The 25,347-nt window shown below is 37.5% G+C and overlaps 1 protein-coding gene across 2 annotated transcripts in view; it reads right to left on the minus strand.

Annotated features, from left to right (window-relative positions):
- The window catches only part of UBE2E2 (ubiquitin conjugating enzyme E2 E2), a 256,519-nt gene that overhangs the window by 48,063 nt on the left and 183,109 nt on the right, over positions 1 to 25,347 (minus strand). For both annotated transcript variants that reach the window (XM_079795639.1, XM_079795640.1), the window contains exon 4: positions 16,794 to 16,926. In XM_079795639.1, coding sequence (XP_079651765.1) covers positions 16,794 to 16,926 — 133 coding nt within the window. The remainder of the gene's footprint in view (positions 1 to 16,793; positions 16,927 to 25,347) is intronic.

Below are 25,347 nucleotides of genomic sequence, written 5' to 3' on the forward strand. Positions count from 1 at the left end.
ACTCTTAAACCTTGGGTGTAGGAATGTGGTCAGGGAGCAATGTAATTGGCATTCACGATAAAACAGTTGTCTCTATCCACCTGCAATTCAGCTTTTACAGCATGCACATCAACTTCAGTATCTTTTTTTTTTACTAGAATGATATAAAGTGTATTTTTTAGAAAAATCAATCTAGATACTTCTTTTTAGTGTATACTTTTAATTAATAAGAATGTATCACTTCAAATGTCTTTTTTTCTCTCACTCATATATATTTTTACAGTGAGTATATGGTATTGGCAATACATTTGCACTAAACTAATTTGCTGCAAAAGACAGTGTCCATTTCTGGTGAAGAGGGAAAGCCTGTACTTTCCATACTTCAAAATATTGTCATTCTGTATCTCAATAAACCTGTATTCTCTTTCTGTCACCTGTCATGGATCAGCTAAACAATATTTCCATCAGGAAGTCTTCCCCTGCTATTCCCAGTTTGTCCAATAACAGTATTCCAAAATGTATATAGATGTGTGTGAGGAAATACCTGCTAGCACATTTTGTTTTAGATTTTCTACTTTTTATCACTCTGTGGAGTATATAACAGTGAAATATTAACAGATAGCAGAGAGAAGGCAGTTTTTCAACTGTATTCAATTATACTAAATTTTACTTCTTTTGTTAACAAGGAGAATATAATTTTTAACAAATGTCCAGAAAGGATTATTAAACAGGTGATTTGTTAGTACTTAGAATGCGATGTGGTGATCAAGGGGGATTAAGAATGGACATACCAAATACAAATTGTGCTATGCATGGGTCATGCCATTTCTCTTTTCAATATGGTTATTAAAATTATAGACTAGGGGAATAAAATGGATAGAGTACATCTGAACTCCATTTTGATTTAATATGAGGTCTTTAAAAGTCTCTCAAAAAATGTGTTAAAGCAAGTGACAGACGAAGGGTCATATGCAGATTCTTCTTGACTGTTGGTACTATGCCAACCAGTTATCACATCATTCTTGGTTTACACCCAATAACAACTTCTTCCTATGTTGGTCAGGTATATACACAAGTCTTTGATGCCTTCTTCCCTTATTACAGTCAATGGCATTGGCCTAGTGTCAAAATCAATACAGCAGCCTGGCAGTCACAAATCTGACTTTTATGAATGTATTATTTATGACCAATGTGATTGAAAATAGTAGGGTCCCAAAGTAAACTGGGCTGTTGTAAAATGCACTTTGAGTGTATCCTTGTAAGCAAGAAAGAGAATTGCAGCCTAGATGATAACCCAGTTTGGTTCATGTGGCATAGGCTTAATAAGTACATTTTAGCAGATTTGCTGACTGACCAAATAAATTGTTGGCACAAAGCAGCTCTCTAGTGGATAATCTATGGGTAGTCCTGCCTTTTCAACGTTTTCCCAATGACTAAATAGAAGACATAGAAAACATGCTTATAAAAGCTATGGATAACATAAAGCTGGATAGAAAGTTAACACACTAGTCAGAAGTGAAGAATTAAAAGAGCTAAACATGTCAAACTATAGGTTAACTCAAACAATAAAAATTTAACAGGAAAAAATACATTTAGGTTCAAAGCAATATTTTTACAAGATGGAGGAGAATTGGATTAAGTCTAAGGATATGGGTGTGTATTTTTTTTAATGTAAACTATTGTAAAAAATATAACACAAACAAAGGAAGTACACAGGCCATCAGTGCACAGCTTGATGAATTTTTACAAAGTGAACACACTCGAGTAACCACAAACAAAATGCAGAGTATTGCTAGCACCACAGAAGTCTCCCCTTTGTTTTTTTCCCCATCCCAAACGTAACTGTTCTGACTCCCACCTCTCTATACATTAGTTTTCATGTTTTTGAACTTATATAAATGAAATCATACAGAACATACTTTTTTCTTTTATATCTTCTTTCTTTTAATATCATGTTTATCATGTTTGTGAGGTTCATATGTATTGCTGATTGTTCTGTTTTTAAATTCACTATTATATAATATTCCACTGAATGAATTATCCTTTCTACTACACATGAATTTTCACCCCAGGAATTTTCTGTTTAAATAAAGCTTAAGTGACAGTTGTGCACTGTGACAAGGTGGCAGCAAAGACAAAGTTTACATGTTTTCTTTGCTTACTAGTAAGTCTGGCTTTGAAAACAAGTGCATGCATTGCTTTGGCTTTCCTGTGACTTCTAAAGCTGTAAAAATGGCACAGAAGAGTGATGCAGTCATACTATATCACTGAAGGTGACAGCTACAGTAAAAGGTACTTGGTTCTTAGTTTATCACATTTTCTTCCTCTGCAAAATTTGGCCCATACACTAAATATTATTAGAAGCCTACATTTAAAGATACAAATTATTTGACTGTAATTTGTGTCAGCAGATGGGCTGCATAAATATAATTTAGATATTTTTAAAATGAAGAATATTTCAAACAAGATGGAAATTAAAAAAAAAACCCTCAAGTTTTTTCTTTAACATAAATTAATTTCTTGCCAATAAGTTTCATGCCAATATCTCTATCACTTTATTTTAGGCATTTTCAGCAAAACTATTACTTTTTAGTGCTTTAAAATAAAATGCATTGTTTTCTACTAGGTCTACGGATGCCCTTACGACAAACATCTTTTTTTTTTTTCTTTTTTAATCCTCACTCGAGGATATGTTTAAAGAGTGGGAGAAAAAAGAAGGCGGGGGGGAGGTGCGGAGAGAAGGAGGGAGAGAGGGAGAGAGAGAGAAGTGAGAGAGAAACGTCTATTAGTTGCTTCTGTACGTGCCCGACCAGGGATTAAATCACAGCCCAGGTATGTGCCCTGACCAGGAATTGATCCAGAAACCTTTCGTTTTACTGGACGAGGCTCCACCCAACTGAGCCACCCGCCCAGGGCAGGCAAACGTCTTCATGGAAAAGGAAGACCCTGCCGTCTAGTATATCTAACTCTGTGGAAAGAGTGAGAATGTGCGCACATGCACAAGCACACACATGCTCTTACTGAACAACATTTCAATACTACACACCAACACAGCAAACAGATTTCTGAAGTGTTAAAGATGTGACAAGCAAAATGACTATCTGCTTATCAAAAGTACTATTTGCCTGGTACTACAAGACCGAAAAAAGGCTTTGTTCTCAGCTTAGTCTAATGTCAGTAGGCAGAAAAGAAAACCAACTGACAAGTAGGTACAGTATAAATGTCAGACTGAAAAGTTTCATGAAAGAAGTTACCAGGTTGATGTAATAAGAAGAACCAGTGTGGAACTATTTGTATAAGGTGGTGAGGAAATGTACCTCTCATTAGATAACACTAAAGATGAGGCCTGAAGAACGACAAGGTGCCGCTCATGTGAAGAATGGATCAAACGTGTCCCCAGAAAGGGATCCGCAAACCCCAAGGTCCTGACGAGCAGAAAGGAGGCTGAGTGAGGCAGGTGGAGAGGCAGGTGGAGAGGTCATGGAGGCCTTGTGGGTCAATGCAAGAAGTTTTAATTTTATTCTAAATGCAACGGAAAACAAGGAGTTTTAAGCCGGGCAGTGACAAACCACTGCAAGTTAGAGATTAAAGTTCTCATAGAGATAGTTAAACTTTCTCTTTTGCAGAGGAAAATATCAAGTTCTAGAGTTCTGTGTCATCAAAAATTACCTGGTTTGAAATTGTCAAGAGCACAGGTTACTGTAAGTTTTCCTTTCAATAAGAAAAAGGCCAACCTTCAGACACATAGAAAGGTATTCTTACTCATAAGAGAAATGCACTTATAATTAAACATTCTTTCTTATCTATTAGATTGCTAAAGGTCAAATATTTGGTGGTGCCACAAAGCATTGGTGAGAATTTAGGGAAAAGGCAGGTGCATCTAAAATTGGAGTATAATTTGGTATAACTTTTGGAGAGCAATCTGGCAATACTGAACATTTCATATATCCTTTGTTGTAACAATTCCAACTAAAGGAATTGATCCTACAAATATATTTTCACAAACCCACAAAGACCATATGTACAAGATGCTCAGTGAAGCATTATTTCTGATGGCAAGATATTGGAAATAACCTATGTATCTATTGTAGGGAACCTGTTGAATAGATTGTTACATTCATTCAGTGAACTACAGGGTGGGGGCAAAAGTAGGCTTACAGTTTTGAGTATGTGAAACAGAGTTTATTCTTGTACTATTATTTATTCATTATTGTATTATTTTCCATACCAACAACTGTAAACCTACTTTTGCCCAACCCTGTATAATGGAACTAATCTAGTTATATGAATATGGGATAAACCTGAAGATGATAAATGAAAAAAGCAAATGCAGGAAAAAAGTCCTTGGGAGGGGAATGAAAATTCTGAGCAACAGGGAAGAAGACTTAATCTTACTGTATTACCTTTATGCTGTTTGAACATTATACTGTGTATCTGGTTTTAAAAGCAAACCACCAAAGAAAAGGTGATGTTTTAAAGTGAGAAAATGAGAAAGGTAAGAAAAAAAAAAGCGAGGAAATGAAGAAAATAACTGGAAGTAACCTGAATTAAACATATATATTTTGCTTTATGTGTTGTGTGTTATTTCCTTATTGTATAAACTATTGCTTTATATAATCTACACTGAGTGGCCAGATTATGATGATCTCTGAACGCATAATAATCTGGCCACTTAGTGTGTGCGTGTGTGCGTGTGTGTGTGTGTGTGTGTGTGTGTGTGTGTGTGTGTGTGTTAGAGGCCCAGTGCATGAATTTGTGCATGGGTGGGGTCCGGCCAGCCTGGCCAGGGGGAGGGGACATGGGCAGTTGGCCGGCCTGCCTGGTGGTCGAACTCCTGGTAGAGGGGACAATTTGCATATTAGCCTTTTATGATATAGGATATACACTGAGTGGCCAGATTATTATGCATTCAGAGATCATAATAATCTGGCCACTCACTGTATAGGGATAGACATTAAAATAAGTTAGTGGACAAGTATAAGGGAAACAAATATGCAATATATTGTACATATACAGGTTTAAAATTTGGCAAATGCTAAAACCAAAAACCTCATTGAACCTAATTCTCCACAAAGAGAAAAGTAAAAAGGATGATTTGCAAATAACTGCAGAAAAGAATGCAAGGTTATCTAAAGTATGGCTGGTGGCAATAAATTGAATTACTGTGTGTTTAGCAAGATCACTTCACAGCTCAGCTACTGCAGGTGTGAAGAGTGGGTGGTTGCTAGACTGGAAATCAGGAGACCAGGAGTTCTAATCCTGACCCTGGCATTTACTAGCAACATTATCCCAATCACATTACTTAATCCAAACTTTCATTTCCTGGGATAATAAAATCTGTTTCTCAAAGTGAAAGAATCAAGTAAGATAATGAGTAAAAAAGTACGGTATAATCTATCTAGTAAAAGCCTAGGTGGTCCTCACGCCTTTGTGTGTGATGTCATCACAATATGGCTGCCACAAGATGGCCACACACACAGCGGAGATGGAGCCCGGCAGCCGCTCCATGCCGTCAGGCCTGGGAGTCCTGTGGCTCTGTGCAGCGCAGGAGGCCGGTCCTGGCGTCTCCGCCGCCTCACGCGGAGGAGGCGGGTTGTACCAAGGGGCGATTGGGCTGGCAGGGGAGGGCAGTTGGGGGCGATCAGGCCAGCAGGGAAGCAGTTAGGTGTCAATCAGGCTGGCAGGCAGAAGTGGTTAGGGGCAATCAGGCAGGCAGGCAGGTGAGAGGTTAGGAGCCAGTGGTCCCAGATTGGAGAGGGTGCAAGCTGGGCTGAGGGACACCCCCCACACCCGGTGCACAAATTTCGTGCACCAGGCCACTAGTGTTAGTATAAAACATTACTCATTTAAAAGTACAGCATAATATCTACTAGCACACAATCCTCCATAACCACCATGTCAGTAGAACTGGAAACTGAAACAAAGGTCCAATGGGAGCTTAAAGTCTAGTCAATTCTCCTGCAGAAGTACACTGAAACCACAGGCAATTGTTTTGATTTATTTCAGTCCTTATTTAGACACTTGTGGGAAGATTAATTTATCTGACTGGTTTAATTGTTCATGCTTTTATGATTTATTAACAAATGAGTCTTTTCATGAGAATGTGGTATTTTATGAGGCATTATTCTGTATTCTATGTAGAAAATAACTTCCCAATCCCTAAACACTGAGAACATAATGAATGAAAAAGAGAAAATGTGAGTTTTGTTAATCTTTTCAATGATCAGTCTTTCTTTTAAGAAATCCATTCTGGAAATTTATAGCTCCAAAACCCAGTTTGTGGTGAAAATTTGACCATTTCTATAGGTGAGGTCATTTATTCTAGAATTTTAACCCCCAAACCTGTATCTCTAGCTCCTATCACTCACTTGAACTCCAGATATATGAAGCTGCCTAACATACATTTTCCACCCATGTTTCCACCTGGTCATTCAGATGAGAAGCCAGAGAGCCCTCACAGATGTCTCAAATCAGTCTCCACTGGATACGAATGATACTTCTAAAATAGTGCTCCAGGGGTCATTTAGCAACATCTGGAGACATTTTTGTTACAAATTGGAGGAGGGGGAGAGAGACTGCTATTGGCATCAGTGGTTGGAGGCCAGGGATACATCCTACAATGGAAAGAATACCCTCCATGACAAAAGCCTATCTTGTCCAAAGTGTCAATCATGCTGAAGTTGAGAAATCCTTTTCTATCATATCTGGAATGTAAACTCTATACAAGACTCACTTCTGTACATTCAGTATTTGGACTTGCATATCAGTCACACATATTTACTGAATAAAGAAATAAAGAAATAAAAAAAGAATTCATATATTGTTACTCTTGTCTTTATCCTCAATACTCAAACTTCATACTTTTCTAGCCTGGACAATAGTGTTAGCTCCTATTATTCTCCTTTTCCTCATGCTCCCTGGGATTGTATCTTATTCATCTTTACACAGAGAGGAACTTCAGAGTATCAAGGGCTCAATAAATCTCTGCTTTATAAATCATCCTTGAAATGTGTTTCAAAAAGCAACCAATGTACAAGAATTTTTGGTAGGTTCTGCTAACATACTGGTATCATACGAAAAATGTACCCAATTGCTTAGAATAGCTACACCTGTATAAATCAGTGTAGCTATCTGATTCTAGATCTATTTTATTTACAATCTTTAACTTCTGTCTGACGTTGTTTCTCTTTACTTTCTGCAGGGCAAGATCTGCATAATACTTGCAAAGACCAGTCTATTATATCTTTCCCCGAATTTAGTGACAAGCCATGATTACAAACTGAATCTGATCTTGGCCAGCTGGTAACTAAGAACATTCCTTTTTCTAGTTTTCCTTGGACCTATGTGAGCAAATCTCCAAGAGGCTGCTATCTTATCAAGAGATCCAGCTTCAACTCTAAGGAAACTTGATAATTTCCATAAAGGGATTGATATTTGGCTGGTAGTTTTAAAAATTAACTCAGACCTTCCTACTATATCCAAGCTTGAACAAAATAACATTATATATAGCTACCCAAACAAGTAATGCATTTAAATAGAGAATACTACAATGTTTTCTTACATGTAAAATACCATTTCCCATCCCATTTCTCAAGAGAATGACAAAATTTGTTTTCAAATTTACAGACACTTAATGAACACAGGTGTCTGTTCCATGTCTTGATGTGGTACCTCAGGGGCTCTTTCCTACAAGGTTAGGAAAATGCCAAGTTTGAAGCTTTTCCCAGCTCAGCTGTACACAAAGTTTTCTTCTTTACAAAACTATTCCTTCAACATCACCTTATTGTCCCGGAGCTTTCTGTGAGTTGCGGTGTTTCAGAGTTTCCAGTGTTCGCTGTTTTCTGGTACTAGTGGGTCCCTATGCTTTGATGTTTGGGATTCTGAAGACTTCATCTTGAAGTTACCCCACCTTGCTCTCTCCAGAAAACCTTTGTGAGGGGATTGCCACTTGTCTAGATCTGAGTATCTTTCTTTGGAAAAATCACCTCTCTGATAAGTGAGTTGCCATCTTTCCCTGGCCCCGACAGCTAGAGAGCTCCTCATTTTCCAAACATCTCAACGTCTAACTCCAGTTTCATTTGTTCGTTTAACCTCCCTGATAAAAAGACCCTTTGTGAAGGAATTTAGACCTGTCCTTTCCTCCCAGTTATGCCGACAGTAATATCAACAAACACCAACTCCCATTTGGAGTGAGATCACATTCCACAGAGAAAGGAACTCCAGAGCATAGAGGGACATGATAAAATACGTGTCTGAAACCCCCACCTGTATGGCAAGACTCTGATGGGGGAGTGTGAGTACATATCAGAGGGGATAACTACACACTTACTCCATCAGAGCTTGGGTAAAGGTGCAGGTGGCTGAGTTACTTCAACCTGAATAGATTAAGTTGGCTTGGGCAATAAGCATTTCAGAGGAGACAATGATAAATAAAGGCCTTTCTTCCAAATCTGGAACTGCATCAGACTATAGAAAGCAGGGGAGAGAGGGAGAACTTGCTTTCATCCTAATGTCTAATTTTCTATTAGCTTATAACCATATTTAATTTGGTTTAGGACAAATAAAGTTGGTACTCGTCCTGAAAATGAAAAAACAAAATCCAATCCTACTTCTTAGTAATTCTTAAATTGGTGGTGGCTGGGAGTGGTAGCTGGACACACTAATGGATAAAGTATGTTGTTTTAAAAGCAGGAAAAAAATGACCCCTGTTTTGATCTACTTTTATTCACATTCATTTTAAAATTTCACACAACATTAAGGTGTAGCATGGCGTTTTTAAAAGGTTTATCACAAAGGAGAATGCACTAAAAAGAAAAACAATTGACTTATGCTATGTAAGCAATACTATAGCCCAGTCGATATTGGGGACACAAGGCTGGCTTTGACCTCATTAACTGTAAAGTGTGAAACGACTTATCCTCTAGCTTATAGCGAGCAAAATCCAGAAATCTGTCTTTACTGCGCGACACAGAATGAATACTTAGTGAATTGGGGACACATTTGAGAAAAGCCCCAGGTGCCTCTGGAAAGAGGGCCCTTGGCAAAACTGCAAGATAAGCACTCAAAATCTCCTCCCAACATTCTGTCCTCCTTGCATCGCCTCTCTCTTTGTCTCCTACCCAACACATCTGCTTTAGAGAAAGATATGCTAAATAATTAACTTGTACCAGAGTGTAAAATCTAAGAACCAGTGTTCCTTCTTCCAGAGATAATAGCAATTTAAGTCTTCTCTGTAATTGGGGAATGAAAGATTTCTCTGAGAGCTGGGTTTGAATTCCAGTTCTGCTACCTCCTTCCCATGTGACCGTGTGCCACTTAAACTCTGTTGGACCTCAGTCTTCTGATATATGAAGTGGAGCGGGAGGTAATGAATACTGTCTTATGGCAAAGTTGTATGGATTAAATTAATTCAACACATTTTTACTGAATGCCTACTGAATCACCAGGCAGGTCCATACGTCTGGGGGTGCTGGGTCATGGTGGCAGGGCCAGGCACCATGTCAGGGCCGTGGGCTTAGTCATCCAGGGGCATAGGGTTGGGCGTGCCGGGGCTGGTAATACAGGAGTGACATCAAAATAGACAAAGTCCCTGTGATCTTGGAGCTTACATGATAACTGGAGAAAGGGAAACAATAAATTCATAAATGAAGAAATGTATAATACAGGAGGGTGAGGTGCTATGGAGAAAAGTCAAGTGTGGTGGGGGGTGGGGGGGGGTAGCTCATAGGGAGCATAGGTGGTTGGGAGCTGTCATGCAAGAGCCTCTCTGAAAAGGTGACATTTGAGCCGACACATGACAGGAGAAATGGAGTGAGCCAGGTGAATTTGTGGGGGAAGACAATAAAGGCAGACCACAGAGCAAATGCTAAGGCTCTGTGGAAGGAGCATGCTTAGAGTATTTGAGTCAAGAGTGAATTGACAATTTTGAAAAGTATATTGTGAACAGGGTGATTCTTTACGGTTTTGTGTGCTTTTATTCAGTGAATTGGGAATCACTGAAGGGTTTTAGGCAAAGAATTGACGTAATCTGACTTAATTATAAAAGGATCATATGGGTAGGGGTAGACACTGCAGGGGGAATAAGGCAGAAGCAGGGAGACCAGATAGGAGTCTTCTAATACAATCGGGGGGAGGGGAGCAGTCGATGGTGGCTCAGGCCAGCGTGTTACTAGGGAAATGATGAGAAATGGTTGGATTCTGGATTTATTTTGAATATTTACTTTGAGCCAGTAAGACTGGGTCTAGCTAGGCTGTGTGAGAGGAGTCAAGGATGACGGGAAGGTTTTTAATGTTAGCAACTAGAAAACTAGTTTCCACTCATTGAGATGGGGAAGATTAGAGGAACTGCTTTGGCAGGAGTGAGGTAAGGTTGTGTAATCAATAGTTTACTTTGGAACAGTTAAATTTGAGGTGACTGTTGGATGTTCAACTAGAGATGTAAAATAGGCAATTCAATGTGCATGAAAGCACTTGATTCATGGCCAAGGCTTTATACGAATGTATGAACCCAGGTTAAAAACAAGTTAATTCATGTTACTCTGTGCTGAGTGTGTTCTTTCCTCACGGCCAGAGCAAATGAGTAGGCAGCTGGGTTTACACATGCAGACTATGGCTCTTTCCAAAAATCCTGGGGGACACTGTCTACTTTATTTGAACAGTAGCAGAAGCAAGAAAAACAAGCCAATGATAATAACCTACTTAGGAGAAAATTGTGGAGTTCCTTGTTGAACTTTAGTTATAGATCTGTCTCTGGCTTTTAAATGCTGGATATCATAGCTTCTTACTACAACTAACTAGCTATTTTATTCACTATTAGCCTTAGTTATCAATTTAAGTTTAAAATCTAATGAGGATAACAAAATGAAAATCTGACGGACCTAAATTATCTATTTCATCATCTGAAAGCTGGTGAGACCTTTCCTATTAGCTGACATTTAATCAGTAAGTGATTCATAGTTAGATTTTATTAACCCCATATAACATATAATACTCTCTGAAATGACCTCCATGTTAAGATTTATTTTCAAATGTGTTTGATGAAATTTGTAATGAAAGAACAAACTATATTAAAAAGCTTTTAGATGTTAACATTAAGGAGCTTTATTTCTCACATGAATATTTCTATGTATACATGTAGTTGTTGTTGTTTTTAAAGATCTTAGGTATAAGTTTTATCATTCCTTTTTGGAAAATATCGACTGGCAGATACTGTCTTCCATTACCAAAGAATACAATCCTTTCCAGTAATAGCTTTGAACATTGAGACAGCATGTTTAATTTGTGCATAGGCTGTCTGAGATACGACAAATAAATAACAAACATGCTTGATCCTCCTCCGTATCTACCCTTAAATCTTTATAGAATGCCCACTTATTATTATTATATTTCAAATAAAATATCCAGATCCACAGGAGACAGAAAATAATAGGCTCCTCTGTGTATTTCTACTGTAAAAACACAGATCTGACATGTTATCTGACATATGTCATTAGAACTCTGAGATGTGAAACATTAGACATATTGATGTCACAATATTTTCAGTCAAATAAAAGAATATAGGAATAAAACATATTTCATGATTTTGCTTCTAAATTTTTCAAGTACACTTGTTAATTTTATTTGATGTGGGACTTCAAAAAATCTTGCATATTATTCACAAAAAGAGAAATAATTGGACAAAAGAAAACGATTCCACATTTCACTGGTAGTCAAATAAATAAAAGTTAAAGTAACCATGAGATATCAGTTTTCATCCACTGGGATGGCAGAGATTAAAAAAGACTGGGGACTCTCAGAGCTGATGAGAGTGTAGGGAATTCTATACCATCATGTGTGGATGACCATGAAGTAAATGAATACAATGTTTTTCTGGAGGGCAATTTGCCAACCGTTATCAAAATTATACAAATGTGTATAATCCCATTTGCCCAGAAGTTCCATGACAACAAATATGCCTTAGGAAATAATAATGCAAGTATATAAAATACATAATTATAAAGATGTTCATCACATAATCATATCACTGGTTATGAGAGAAATTTTAACAAGAACTTAAATGTCCAATCACAGAAAATTAGTTAAATTTGACATATTTATATAATTGAATATTTCGTAGCCTCTATAATTGTAATGTAGTTATATGCTTATTGGAAATACATATAGTGGTGGGTGAATATATAATGTTAGGTAAAAAATTAATTCTGAAATCATGGGGAGGAATATGGCCCAATTTTTATGTGTATATATATTTGTGTGTGTGCATAAAAACGTATTTATATGTAGGTATGCAAAGAATAAAAATCTCAAAAGAAATGGTATGAGTAATTACTTTCTGGATTAGGATTGTAGGTTATTTAATTTTTTCTCTTTTGTTTATGTGTAATTACTTTTTATTCCATTACAAGTATGTAGACTTTGCAAAGTTAAAATATTACAATATGCATTAGATTTTTAAAATAAAAAAGTGAAGATTTTGAGCACAGGAGTAATTATCTATAAAATGAATAAGAAAATGTAATCCTCAATAAGATATAAAGCAATGTCTACTTTAAAAATAGATATCTGAATTATAACATTAAAATGTATGCCTACACTGAAAAAAGAAATACGGTATTAAAAAACTTTGGGACTTACTAGCATAATAATATGCTTTTCTTTTTGGCTATATGTCATTTCTAAATTTTCATTAAACAAATATTTTCCCAGAGAAATAGTATTATTGGTGGTTCACAATTCAACTGAAGACTTGGCATCAGATATTTTAGATACAACTAACAATGTTATACAAACAAAATTGCTATAGATTTAGTAAAAGATGCATAAACATACTGATTCCATGCATAAGAAAAGCAATGTACTAAAAGCTGTACTGAGATACAGCATTTGAAATACAACTAGTACTTGACCCATTTAAAACTAGTATAATAAATATAATGAGCAGTACCTACTTATAAAAATTGTTTTTCTTGCCTTATTAGGATTTAGGTGCTGAAGTGTGGGGCTGTCCGAATTGATGAAGCCCTACTCCCACAAAGTTCCTGTGGCAAGATGAGTCATCCAAATTGCTCTACTGACCATTAAGCGATACATGTGAGCTATTTAGTACGTATTTAGTACGTAAATATTCCAAGTGTGAAAGTTTTGGAAAAGTTCATTTCATGGATCCAATCATGCCACAGACTAATTTTATGTATGGCTTTTGATAACCAGTAGATAGCCAATCAGATTTATTTGTGAGCCTCTGCTCTCACCAACAATTCTACCTGACACCTACCCTACTCTGGGTTCATTCTTCAGAATATTGGGAAATGTTGAATGAATCGAAGTGTGTGGTAAGGTTGTTGGAAAAGAGCATAGGATGAGGGCAACAGAGAAAACAACAAAGCTGAAGCCCAAATATGGATTACTTAGAGCCATGGTCGGCAAACTGCGGCTCGCGAGCCACATGCAGCTCTTTGGCCCCTTGAGTGTGGCTCTTCCACAAAATACCACGGCCTGGGCGAGTCTATTTTGAAGAAGTGGCGTTAGAAGAAGTTTAAGTTTAAAAAATTTGGCTCTCAAAAGAAATTTCAATCGTTGTACTGTTGATATTTGGCTCTGTTGACTAATGAGTTTCCTGACCACTGACTTAGAGTAACAGAAGACTAGGAAGGCATGAGCAATTGGACAAAAGAAAACGATTCCACATTTCACTGGTAGTCAAATAAATAAAGTATTTTTTTTGAAATATAACTATTAAAAAGTAAGTCTTTGTTTTAGTTAACAGTTTTCAAGACACCTACAAACTTTTCCCCTTTAAATTATCTGTCTACAAAATTTGATTTCTAAAACTGATAATTAGGTGGTAATAATATGCTTTGAAAAACTTCCCACCAGTTTCTACTAAATGCGCATTTAAATTGTGATTAGCATTACCAAAGTTTGATTTTTCTTTGTCCTAAGAAATTGTTAAATCAAATTCATTCAGTGGAGGGATTTAATTTTTCTGGTAATATTCTTTTTTTAGAAAACACTCCCAGTAAAGGGAAGCCTAGTAGTAGATAATTTAAAAATAAAAAATAAAAATAAAAGGGAAGCCTAGTATTTCAGAGGCATAGCTATTCAAAACCAGACTGTCCAACTATGGTCAGATTTTTCACATATAGAATTGAAATCTACTTTCCTGTAACTGACACCCTCCTGCTTCTATTTTTGTCCTATGTAGCCATCCAGGATAAAGTCTAACCCCAACTCACACCGCAGAGTTCCTGAAACATCTGAGGCCAGATATCACATTCCTTCTATGTCCTATTTTTACTAGTAAACATCTTCAGGGTAACTGTGTATAATTCAGTGGAAAGTGCATGGCCCTGGAGTCAGAGGTTCAGGTAGATCTGTGGTTGTACATTATTGGAAAACCTCTCTAAGCTTCATCATCTGTGAAAGGAAACATCCTCGCCTTCCTTGGGTATTCTGGAGGAGAAGTAAGTAGGCACAGCTCATGCTCAGTACAGTGCAGACCCAGTGAAGAAACTCAAGACTGCCAATAACTCTCTTTTTCCCAAGCTTATTCATTTGTCCTTAAAATGAGGAGCTTAAACGTGAATGAGGCACTTGAGATACAGTGCAACCAGTTCAAAGTCCTGAAAATTATACTCCTAAGAATGTCTCCTTAAGCTTTCAAGAACCCCATGTGCTCATAGAATTTTAGGCAGCCAAGAGCCCACAAATTTTATTTATATGAAAATAAAGCAGGTCTCTCTTTTCTATCTGTATCATGATTTTGTTCTGATTCTCAATGAAATACTACACATGAAGCCAGGTTAAATTCCATCTTGTTAGTTTTGGCCTATCCTTCCAGTTCATCGAGGTCTTTTTTGGAAACTGAACTAGTTTATCTATCTTATTAGCTTTCCCTTCTAGTTTTGTTTAATCTACACATTTCTGTCATGCAGAACTTTGATAAATCCATACATTTTCTGAGATGTAGACAGACTACACCAGACATACAAGTAGCACAACTGCCCAATTTGAGCTTTCCCTCCTCTCCCCTGCTCTGAACTTCCTTTACTGAGGAGGCTGTCAGAGAAAGGTCCTCCATCACTGGTAGTGTAACAGGTATTCCAGGTGATTTATGGGCTGGTCCAAGGTAGATAGAAAGACATAAGGTTCCGATTCAATAAAAGGATAAAATAATTATTAGATACTAGAGGCCTGGTGCACAAAAATTCGTGAACTCGGCAGGGGGCGGAGTGTCCCTCAGACTGGCCTGCGCCCTCTCGCAGTCCAGGAGCCCTCAGGGGATGTTCGACTGACTGCTTAGGCACGGGAAGTGGGCCTAAGCCGCAGTCTGGCCTCCCTCTGTGGGAGGCAACCAGTGGGCTGATCAGGGGATGGCGCCAGATGGTGAGCGGCCTACCCTGCCTCCCGCCCCTTCCCCCCCCCCCCCCCCGATTGCCCTTCCACCACTGGTCGCTGCTGCCGCTCCCCAATCGCCGTCCCCTCACTCTGCCCGCTGGCACGCCTTGGCTGGCCTGGTGCCGCCTACACACCGGCCCTGCTCCCCGCTGACTGGTCTTTCTGCTGTTCAGTCGATTTGAATATTAAGCTTTTATTATATAAGATATTATGGCTTTGTCACTGAAAACCTACCAAATACAGCTCTGGGTGGTCACTAGTGCCACCAAGTCTCTCAGCTTGGATACAATGTATTGTGTAATATAGTAAAAAACATGGGTTCAAGCCCTGACACCATTATTTGCTTGCTGCATAATGCTGAGCAAGTTATTTAGTTTCTCTACATCTTGGTTTCTTCTTTGGAAAAATTAATAGTTGTTAGTTTTTGCTTTGAAATAAAAACAACATGCAATCATCAATGGAATGGAAGGAAGAAAGGAAGAGAGAGAAAGAGAAGAAAGGTAGGAGAAAGGGAGGGGAAGTCATGGTGAAGGTATAGACTTATTCTTGCTTTTTAAAATTTACTCCAACCTACAACTGAAATAAGTTTTATTTCCCTCTGCTTTGAGAGGTAAGTCTTATCAAATGAGAATTCTTTCATGATAGTCAATGCACACAGTGTTCTCAGGGTCTTTTCCTTTCCAAAGCAGAGAACAAATTTAAACTCGTCAAATGACTGGCTTATAGGCAGTAGAAAGGAATGTGAAGAATTCTTAAAGTACACAATCTTGATTTAAATAAGTGAAAATTCTATCACATTCTCATGACATTGTATTCCTGCACTTGCTCTAGTCATTTATATATGAGTTTCATTAATTATTCATTTGTACTAATATGAAAACACTTCTTTACTGAATTTCTTGGCGTGATTTTTTAAGCCTTGTGGGTCACACTTTCCATTCTAGTGTGTACTTCATGTGAGGAGCTGAACCACGGAGGCTCCAGAACCCAGAGTTCCATAGCTGGTGCCATAAACCCTGCCTTGGTGGGGCTCCCTCCACTTCCAGTCTGGCTTCCAGTGTGGGTGTGGCTCTGGCTCCAGCTTCAGGCTCAAGGGCTGGCACGAGCCTAATTTTACTCCCCAATTTTCAGCCATAACATGCTTTCTAATGTTATATTTAAAAATACACCACAAAAAAAGGAGACACTGAGAAAGGATGGCAAAAAACAATGAAATATGAAATACAGGGCTGAGGTGGAGAAATAACCTATACTTTTGTGCATTCTGTTTCTACTTTTACATACAATCAGCCCTTGGACATTGTCTATGCTAACAGGATAGATGTGCATTCTTAGATACGTATATTTAAGAATATGTACATGTGTACACAGATACAACAATATATATTGCTAAAGAGGAATCAATACTTCATACTGACCTTAGGGGGTTTAAACGGATAGTCTGGTGAAAAGGTAATGTCAAGAAAGAACACCCCTCCTTCATAGACAGATCCTGGGGGTCCCAATATCGTTGACCTCCATTCATAAATGTTGTCTCCTTTGGGTCCAGCACTGAAATAAGACATACAAATGAAATGTGCTTAGAGAGTATATAAAAGCCTGGAATTTAAAATATCTATTTATGGTAACAATAAATTGAGCATTTTCATAAAAACACAACAAAGTTAATAGGTTAATTTTATATGATGATTCATTTGTCAATATCATCAGTATTCTATATATGAAGTATATTGGTATTACTTAATAAAAGAGAACAAAGAAGATTCTCTTTTGTCATTCACAATCCTGAAACTATGGAAAAAAAGATTCAAGGACCACAGACACAGGTGGGAACACAAACATTTAATAAAGCATGAAATTATTTATGAGGTCCTGAAAAGGATAATATGGTCATAGGGACAAAGAGATGAAATTTCAAAGCTAAAAGAGCAGCTAGAGAGAGAGAAAAAAAGGCTACTATCATTTGTTAACAACTTAGAAAACAAATGAGGTTCTTGGAGATCAGTAAATGTCCATCATCCATAAAACTTAGCTCAAGTATCATATCTCATTTGATTCTTCATTTCTCTCTCTGCACTCGAAGACTCTCTATCCATATCCTTCCATCCCCACACATCACCACTAGTGTGGTCGGTAGAAGATAAGATGTATCATTTCATTTTATAACTGTGTTTTGTAACTGTTTACTTTTTCTGTTCCTCACTAGAATAGTTGTTCCTTGAGAAATAGATTTTGCCTTGTCCTCAGGGCCTAGTAAGTAAATGTTTGTTGGATGATGATGGACTAACAGCAAAGCAAGTGAAGCCACATGGCTGCAAGCAACAAATATATGTCCCTGAGTCTCAGAGAAACTCACTGAGGGATATAAGGCCCATATGAGTCAACTGAACTGTATTAATTTTCTCAGGGGAACAGAAGGGCAAAAATAACTTAGCTTTCCAGTGTTCTTTTTGCCATATCAAGCCAATACCAACATCTAACAGCCAGAAATTATCCTCACATCCTGTAGCAAAGTGGACAACCCCATTAAGGTGTTTGGGAAAGATTTTATTGTCAACAGAGATTTAGCTTCTATTTTGAAATTAGTTTATGTCCACAAAAATTGTATCATTGAGCAGTATATCAAAAAAGCATGCATCTTAACCAAGTCAGAATTATTCTGGGAATGCAAGGCTAGTTTAATAACAGAAAATTATTAATGTAATTTACCTTATTAACAGATTAAATAGAAAAAACTCATAATTTTAATAGATGCAGAAAAAAGTACCTAATAGGCTTTAATAGCCCTTCATGATAAAAACTCATAGCAAAAGTAGAATAGAAAGAAACTTCTTTAACCTAACCTGATAAAGGGCATCTATAAAAACCTTATAGCAATTAATATATTCAATGGTAAAATATTAAAAACACACCTTAAGAATATGTACATGTGTACACAGATACAACAATATATACTGCTAAAGAGGAATTAAAATTGAGAAACAAGACAAGGATGCTCACTACATCCAATTTGAATCATTACTGTATTAGAGATCATATTCATCAAGGCAAGGGGAAAAAAAGTATATGGATTGAGGTGGAAGAAATAAAACTTAACATTAGCAGTATTTATGTACACAGAGAAAAACTCCCCAAATCTTTTGATAATTTATTAAACTTAATAAAAGAATATGGCAAAATAGCTAAATGTAAGATCAATATGCAAAATGAATTACATTTTAATATTCCAACAAAATTAGAAAATGTATTTAAAATACCTTTTATGGTAGTATAAAAATATAAAGAACCTAGAAATAATTTTCATAAAAATATAAAATTATTATGAAGAAAATTGTAATACTTACTGAAATACATTCAAGTGAATTAAATACAGAGAGATACAAACTTTATGGTTAGGGAAACCCAGTATACTATAAATGTCAATTTCCTCCAAATTGACCCAATACAATTCTAATAAAAAACTCCAACAATTTAAAAACAAAATTAAACTTGACAAGCTTATCCTAAAACGTGTTTGGAAGTTCAAAAAAAAAAAAAAAAACAACAACAAAAAAAACTCAAACTTTTCCATGCACATATGGAAATCGGATATATGTCAGAACTAATGGAGGTAGGAAAACAGTTTTGTTTTGTTTTATTTTGAAAACAGAGAAATTGGTTTTCTACTTCAAAAAATATACAAACCTCAGTTGCAGATAGATTAAGTACTTAAATGCAAAAGTCAAAAGTTTTAGAGTTTGACTAAAGAGACTGATGAGACAAGCCCACACACTGAGACAAGAGATTTGGATCATATAAAATTGACCAAATTCTAGTGTTCAGAAAATATAAAATCCTATGAATCAATAAGAAAAAGACTAATAATCCATTAAAAAAAGACATAAATAGGCATTTTCAAAATGAAAAAACATGAATGACTAATCCTATATAATAAAAATGTAATATATTAAGTGTCCGACCATTCGGTCGACTGCTCGACCAGTCGCTATGATGCACACTGACCACCAAGGGGCAGATGCTCTGACTGGTAGGTTAGCTTGCTGCTGGGGTCCTGCCGATCAGGACTGGGCGAGAGGGCCGGACATGCCCTGGAGCCCTCCCACGGTCCCTCCCCAGCTGGCCAACCAACCTCCATTGGCCCTGATCGGGACTGGGCAAGATGGCCCCGATCGCCGTCTTGGCTGAGGGATCCCACCCGTGCATGAATTCGTGCACCGGGCCTCTAGTACTCATATAAAAACGCTCAATCTCATTAAAATCAGAAAAATGAAAGAAAATACAATTTGGTATTATTTTAAACACATATAGGCAAAAATTAATGCCTGACAAAACCAAGTGTTGATGAGGATATTAAAAAACAAGAACTCTATACACTGCTGATGAGTGTTCAATCACTTTGGATAAAAATGTGGACCTACCTACTTAAGTTGAATATACAGGGTGTCCCAAAAATGTATACACACTTTTTTCTGATAGCTCCATTAATGTTTCTTTCTTTTCAGATTTAACCCATTAGAATTAATAATTATTCAAAGTGTGTATACATTTTTGGGGACACCCTGGATATACTCATATGTTACAACATAGTAATCGCATTCCTAGGTACATAGCCCAGAGATATTTTTATATATGTGTAACAGAAGACATGTACAAGAATATTCATGGCAGTGCTATTTTTAAATATAAACACTGGGAACAACACAAATGTTCTTTGATAGAAAAGTGGATAAATTCACCAAAAGGAATACTACACAAGCAGTGACAATACATAAACTAAATGGATGAATCTTAAAAACATCATATTGAATAAAAAAATCACATCTAAAAGGAATATATATGATATACTATAAATTATATTTATATTCTATAAATTTTAAAAATAAGCAAACAAGAAAATATATTGTTGAGGGCACATACATATGTATTAAGCAAGAAAATAAATGAGAACAAAGTTCAAAAGAGTAGTTTTTCCTGGGTGGAATCAGACGGTGGAGGATAGTACACAGGAGCTTCAGCGGTTCTAGTAATATTCTACTTCTCAGTATAACCGGTAAATTCAGTAGTAATCTGTTTTATGACTAGGTTTCATAACTTACATGTTAGGTATGTTCTTATATATGTATCAAAGTTTCATACTGGGAAAAAGTATGCCAAAAAGATCTACCAAAATATTATGTGAGAACAGCAGCTAAGCTACAGCATATTTGTACAGTGTGACCCTACTGTATAAACTAGATACATAAAACAATTCTTTTATATTGTATAGAGGTACATATATATGCCAAATCTTTTAAGAAATGAAGTGGAAATCTTTTAAGAAATGAAGTAGTTTATCCTACTGTATAAACCAGATACATAAAACAATTCTTTTATATTGTATAGAGGTACATATATATCCCAAATCTTTTACATCCATGATAGTGGCTGTGTAAGGAACAGGAGAGAGTGGAGTGGTGTGATGGAAGAAATAGACCTGGAGATGGGGAATGAAAGAGCTCGATTTTATCTCTAGTGTTTGATTTCTCTTATTTAAAAAAGACGAGAAAAAAAAAATCGCAGCCAAATTTGTCGCAGAGTGTTGAAATATGTTGAGAAGCAGTGGTGCAATGGACCAAAATACGGCATTCTCGTCCCATCTCCCCCTTTACCTACCTCTCCTGAAGCTGACAATGAGGTACAGACAGAGTATATTCAGGTCAGATGACAATTAAGCTTTGGCAACCACGGCGCCCTGTTGCCAGACAAGCTCACTCACGCAGATGAATAATAAACATGGTTACACTCTGAGCTATAATTAGACCCAACATGGATAGATAAGTTTATCAGAAGGAAGAGCTTAAAAGTAGAGTAAATTATAGGTTTGTACATACATTATACCAAGGTAGATGAAGAAAGTTAGTTTGAAGAGTGTACACATGAGAGTACACAGCTATGAAACAATGTGCAAAGACACATTTCCCCAAAACAAAGATATAATTTATCTTAGTTAGTTATATGATTTAGGCTAAATAAGGAGTCACCAAATAGTGCCACCAAGGAAGAGACTCAGAAGAAGGCCGGAGATACCTCACAAAAAGTGAGTAGTGTTTGTAGATAACTTACGTTCAATTTTTGCCTAACCTAAGTTTTATCTGGCTCTCAGTCAGAACTGCAAATTTTATTGGCTCTTTGAAGTCAGTCAGCTGTCTATGCAGTTAACAGCGGGTTAAATAACACAAACAATGTTATTCCTCTAAGTTGGTTTATGTGGCCAAAACATATCTCTTTAAGAAAATACTTTCTGGCCTCCTCTATCATCTTAGAAATGGCATATCCACACCACTTGGAATCCCAAAGCTTATAGCAGTGCTTCTTGAACTAATCTCTCTTCGTCTTAGTTCCCTCATTTGTAAAATGGGGCAATTATGGGAGCAACTGTAAAGTTTTAGTAGAACTGTACTCACAGAGCTTGGATAATGGGTTCTATAAGGGCCCAATTAGTAAGCCTCCAAATGTTTGCTGCTTTTGTGTTTGTTGTCATGCTTTGTGGATAATATATAAGGTTCACCAACACATTCAAAAGGTAAATTACCTGGTGATTTTATAAGAAGGGTTTCAAGATCCTAGGGCTTGAAAACAGGCTACCAAGACTGTATATAAATCATCATCATCTTCACTATCACCATCACCATCATAACCCTGCAAGCTAATGTTATTTAGATACAGCAGAACTTTGGAACCTATCAGAATTCATGCTCCTCCCAAGAAATCCAATTTTTCAGACTACAATGCTTATTTGATATCAGGATTTTTCAGGTATGAGGTTACTTAGCAATGTTTTACTATTTACAGTATTCTGAATAAGCAATACTCTTATTTTTTTCAGGTTTTATTTTTTAAAGAAGAAAAATAAACACAACTAACAGTTAAATTTCAAAATAAAATGCAATTAGATGAAGTTGTTAAAATGCAAATATCAGTTAGCAAATTACAAATTGGTTAAATGCCCAAAGTTGGTGCTTAGAGAAATTCTGACAGAGAATCAACTTTATAAATTGTGTCTAGCTTTCCATGCTGCTGCCTACAGTGGATGAGCGTTATGCATGAAATATTTATACATTTATAATAAAACTAGAGGCCCGGTGCATGAAATTCGTGCACGGGTAGGGTTCCTAGGCCTGGCCGGTGATCAGGGCTGACTGGCAGGGTGATTGGGGTCCCCACTCACACCTGCCTTGGCCTGGCGCATCCCCTCACCTGCTCCACCATCCCACCGTGGTCCAGCGGTCCCGCTCTCGTTAGGGCCCATCGGGGCCGGCAGCGCCTCCACTGCCGCCTGCTGCCAGCGCTGCATCATCGGCTCCTGCCATGTTCTGCGCCGCCCCCTGGTGGTTAGCACACATCTAACTCCCAATTGGCCGAACTCCCGCCCAGGGGGAAAATTTACATATTAGCCTTTTATTATATAGGATTGCTGCAAAGGACTAAACTCTCACTCTTTACTTAAGATTACTTAAGACGCTTTAAATATATCTGAATATCTTAACTGTGCTGTGTCTGCTGCCTTTTCATTTAACACTGACTGAGACAGGTAAAGGGGAGGATGCAGGGGCAGTGTTGGGATCCTGGCTTCCTTTTATAAGGAATTTGCCTTTGTAGAGCATCTCCAATGTGCCAACATTAACCTGAAATCAACAGGGACAGGATGGGTTGGAGGAGACTTCCAGGGATTTCTCAGCAACTCTAGGAATAATTGTTGCTTATGAGTCAGACTTCATGTAGCTGAATTCATCACTTCCAGTGAGAAGGTACCTTGTTCCCACAAATGATATGTTGCACCTATGTCCAAAGTCCCTCTGGAAGTAAACAGCTGCAGGAATACTGAGCTTCTGGATTACAACACAATAATGTATGTGTTTCTCTAGTGTCGGACTGGAAGGAAAGGGTAGTTCACATCCCTTAAAAGAAAATATGCAGGCGAGGCTCAGATCAGTTATAGATAAGGACAGTAGGAAAGGCAGTTAAGGAGGGGAAATGCCACAAAACTGAATGAAATGAGAAAAAAAAACATGTGGGGGTGGGGAGATTCAAGGTGAAAAACCTTTTCAGTGTTCTCAACACCCCAGGCTAACCCTCTTTGTTGCTAAATCCAACTGTGCTTTTTGCCTTCTTTTTACTACCATTCTCTGTAGCTCCCACCCCCATCCCTGAAAAAACTCTCTTTCCCAGGTATCTCTAATTGGGGTACTACTCCAATTCTTATGTCCTCTTCAATGACTGCCTCCTAGGGGTTCTATCCTCAGACACCTTGTTTCCTCACCTTCATTCTGGGTATCTAACAATCCACTTTCTATAATCAATGTACCAACACCAATGGAATGAATCCCTAACCTGGTTAGAAACTGGAGAGTCACCCTTGACTATGTTTTCCCCTTCTCTTCTCTAAATCCCCCAAAGCCTGTAGAATCTTACTCCACAATATCTCTGTAATCTGTCTACTGGAGGCATCAGCTCTCACTTAGATGATGGCACCAATATCCTCTGTGGTGTCTCTACCTCCAATCCATCCACCAAACTGTGGTTAGTCCAGTTCTGAAGTATCTGGTCCTTATTCTTGAAGTATTCCAAGAAAAATATTTTATACTTTTTGTCAATGAGTGCTTAATAAATAGGAGGACCAATATTCTCAATCCCTCTTTCTAGATTTGAGATGTGAAGATAAAAAAATGATTTCAGTTGACTATAGTTAGTTATCGTTTACCAAATCTTAAAATCAGTATCTTTTGTAATCAGTATCTTTTTGTTAACAACAGTGTTAACAACATAGCAAAGAGAGAGAAAGGAGACAAAAAGAAAATTTTAAACAAAACATAATTACTGCTAAATAATCTCAGTACTTCCCTTTTCCCAGGAAAGGTAGTAGCTAGCAAGATAGTATGCTTAGTGATTAAACTAGCTTTCTATAAGTTATTGAGGACAGAAGATTCTTAGTAAAAGTTCCTAAGAATGACACCTTAGACTTCCTTGGTTCTTTTTATATTTTGTGTAAGGATGTCTCTCTCTGTGTATTTAATTTTCTCAACATGTGATATATTGCATTGAGCGCATAACTTTACAACAAAATTTTAAGATACAACTGTTCTAAACAGTGAGCAAGGAGAAGTAGAGAAACTGGGAAGCAGAAAGGAAGACTGCATGGGAAAATGATATTCTTACTATTCCTTCTAACTCACAATTTTATAAGGCACATTCACTTGTAAGCACAAAGATAAGTTAAGGATTAAAAAAAGAAACCAATATTTTTATATATGTGGGTTGTTAGATGTAGGAAGCGGTTATAGGGTTAAGCCTCGGACTGACCTGCTGGCAAAGTGGCAAACAAGTCCCAGCTTGGAGGGCACAGTCTAAGCTTAATTAAGCTTGATCTTCTAACTGCTCTCTAGATCTTTCCTGGGTAGCTAATGGGCTGTGGGAGGGGCAGCAAGTGCTGCCAAAACAAGTGAAACTTACAAGAACATTGTAAACTACCTTGTTTGCCCCTGATTATAAATAAAGCATCAGCTTTGCAGTCTGGATCTGTTCTGTGGCCTCAGCCAGGCACAGAAGATCCACCTAGACCCAGCTTATTCTCTTGTCTGTCTCTTTCTTCATCCTTCACCGCCCTCCCTCAGGCTCGTGGAACCCTTGGCTGTGCAGGCGCGGCACAGTTAGAAGAAAGGTTACAATTGGAAATCATCTAGTTCAACTTTTTCCTAACACAGAAGCAAGGTTAGAACTGGACTACAATTCCATTGAGTTGGACAACAGGCATAAAGTCAATCAGGCCCTAGCTGGTTTGGCTCAGTGGATAGAGCATCAGCCTGTGGATTGAAGGGTCCCAGGTTCGATTCCAGTCAAGGGCACATGCCCAGGTTGCAGGCTCAATCCCCAGTAGGGGGCATGCAGGAGGCAGCCAATCAATGATTCTCTCTCAACATTGATGTTTCTAATTTC

Source organism: Cnephaeus nilssonii (assembly GCF_951640355.1).
Source record: "Cnephaeus nilssonii genome assembly, chromosome: 17".
Taxonomy (NCBI): Eukaryota; Metazoa; Chordata; class Mammalia; order Chiroptera; family Vespertilionidae; genus Cnephaeus; species Cnephaeus nilssonii.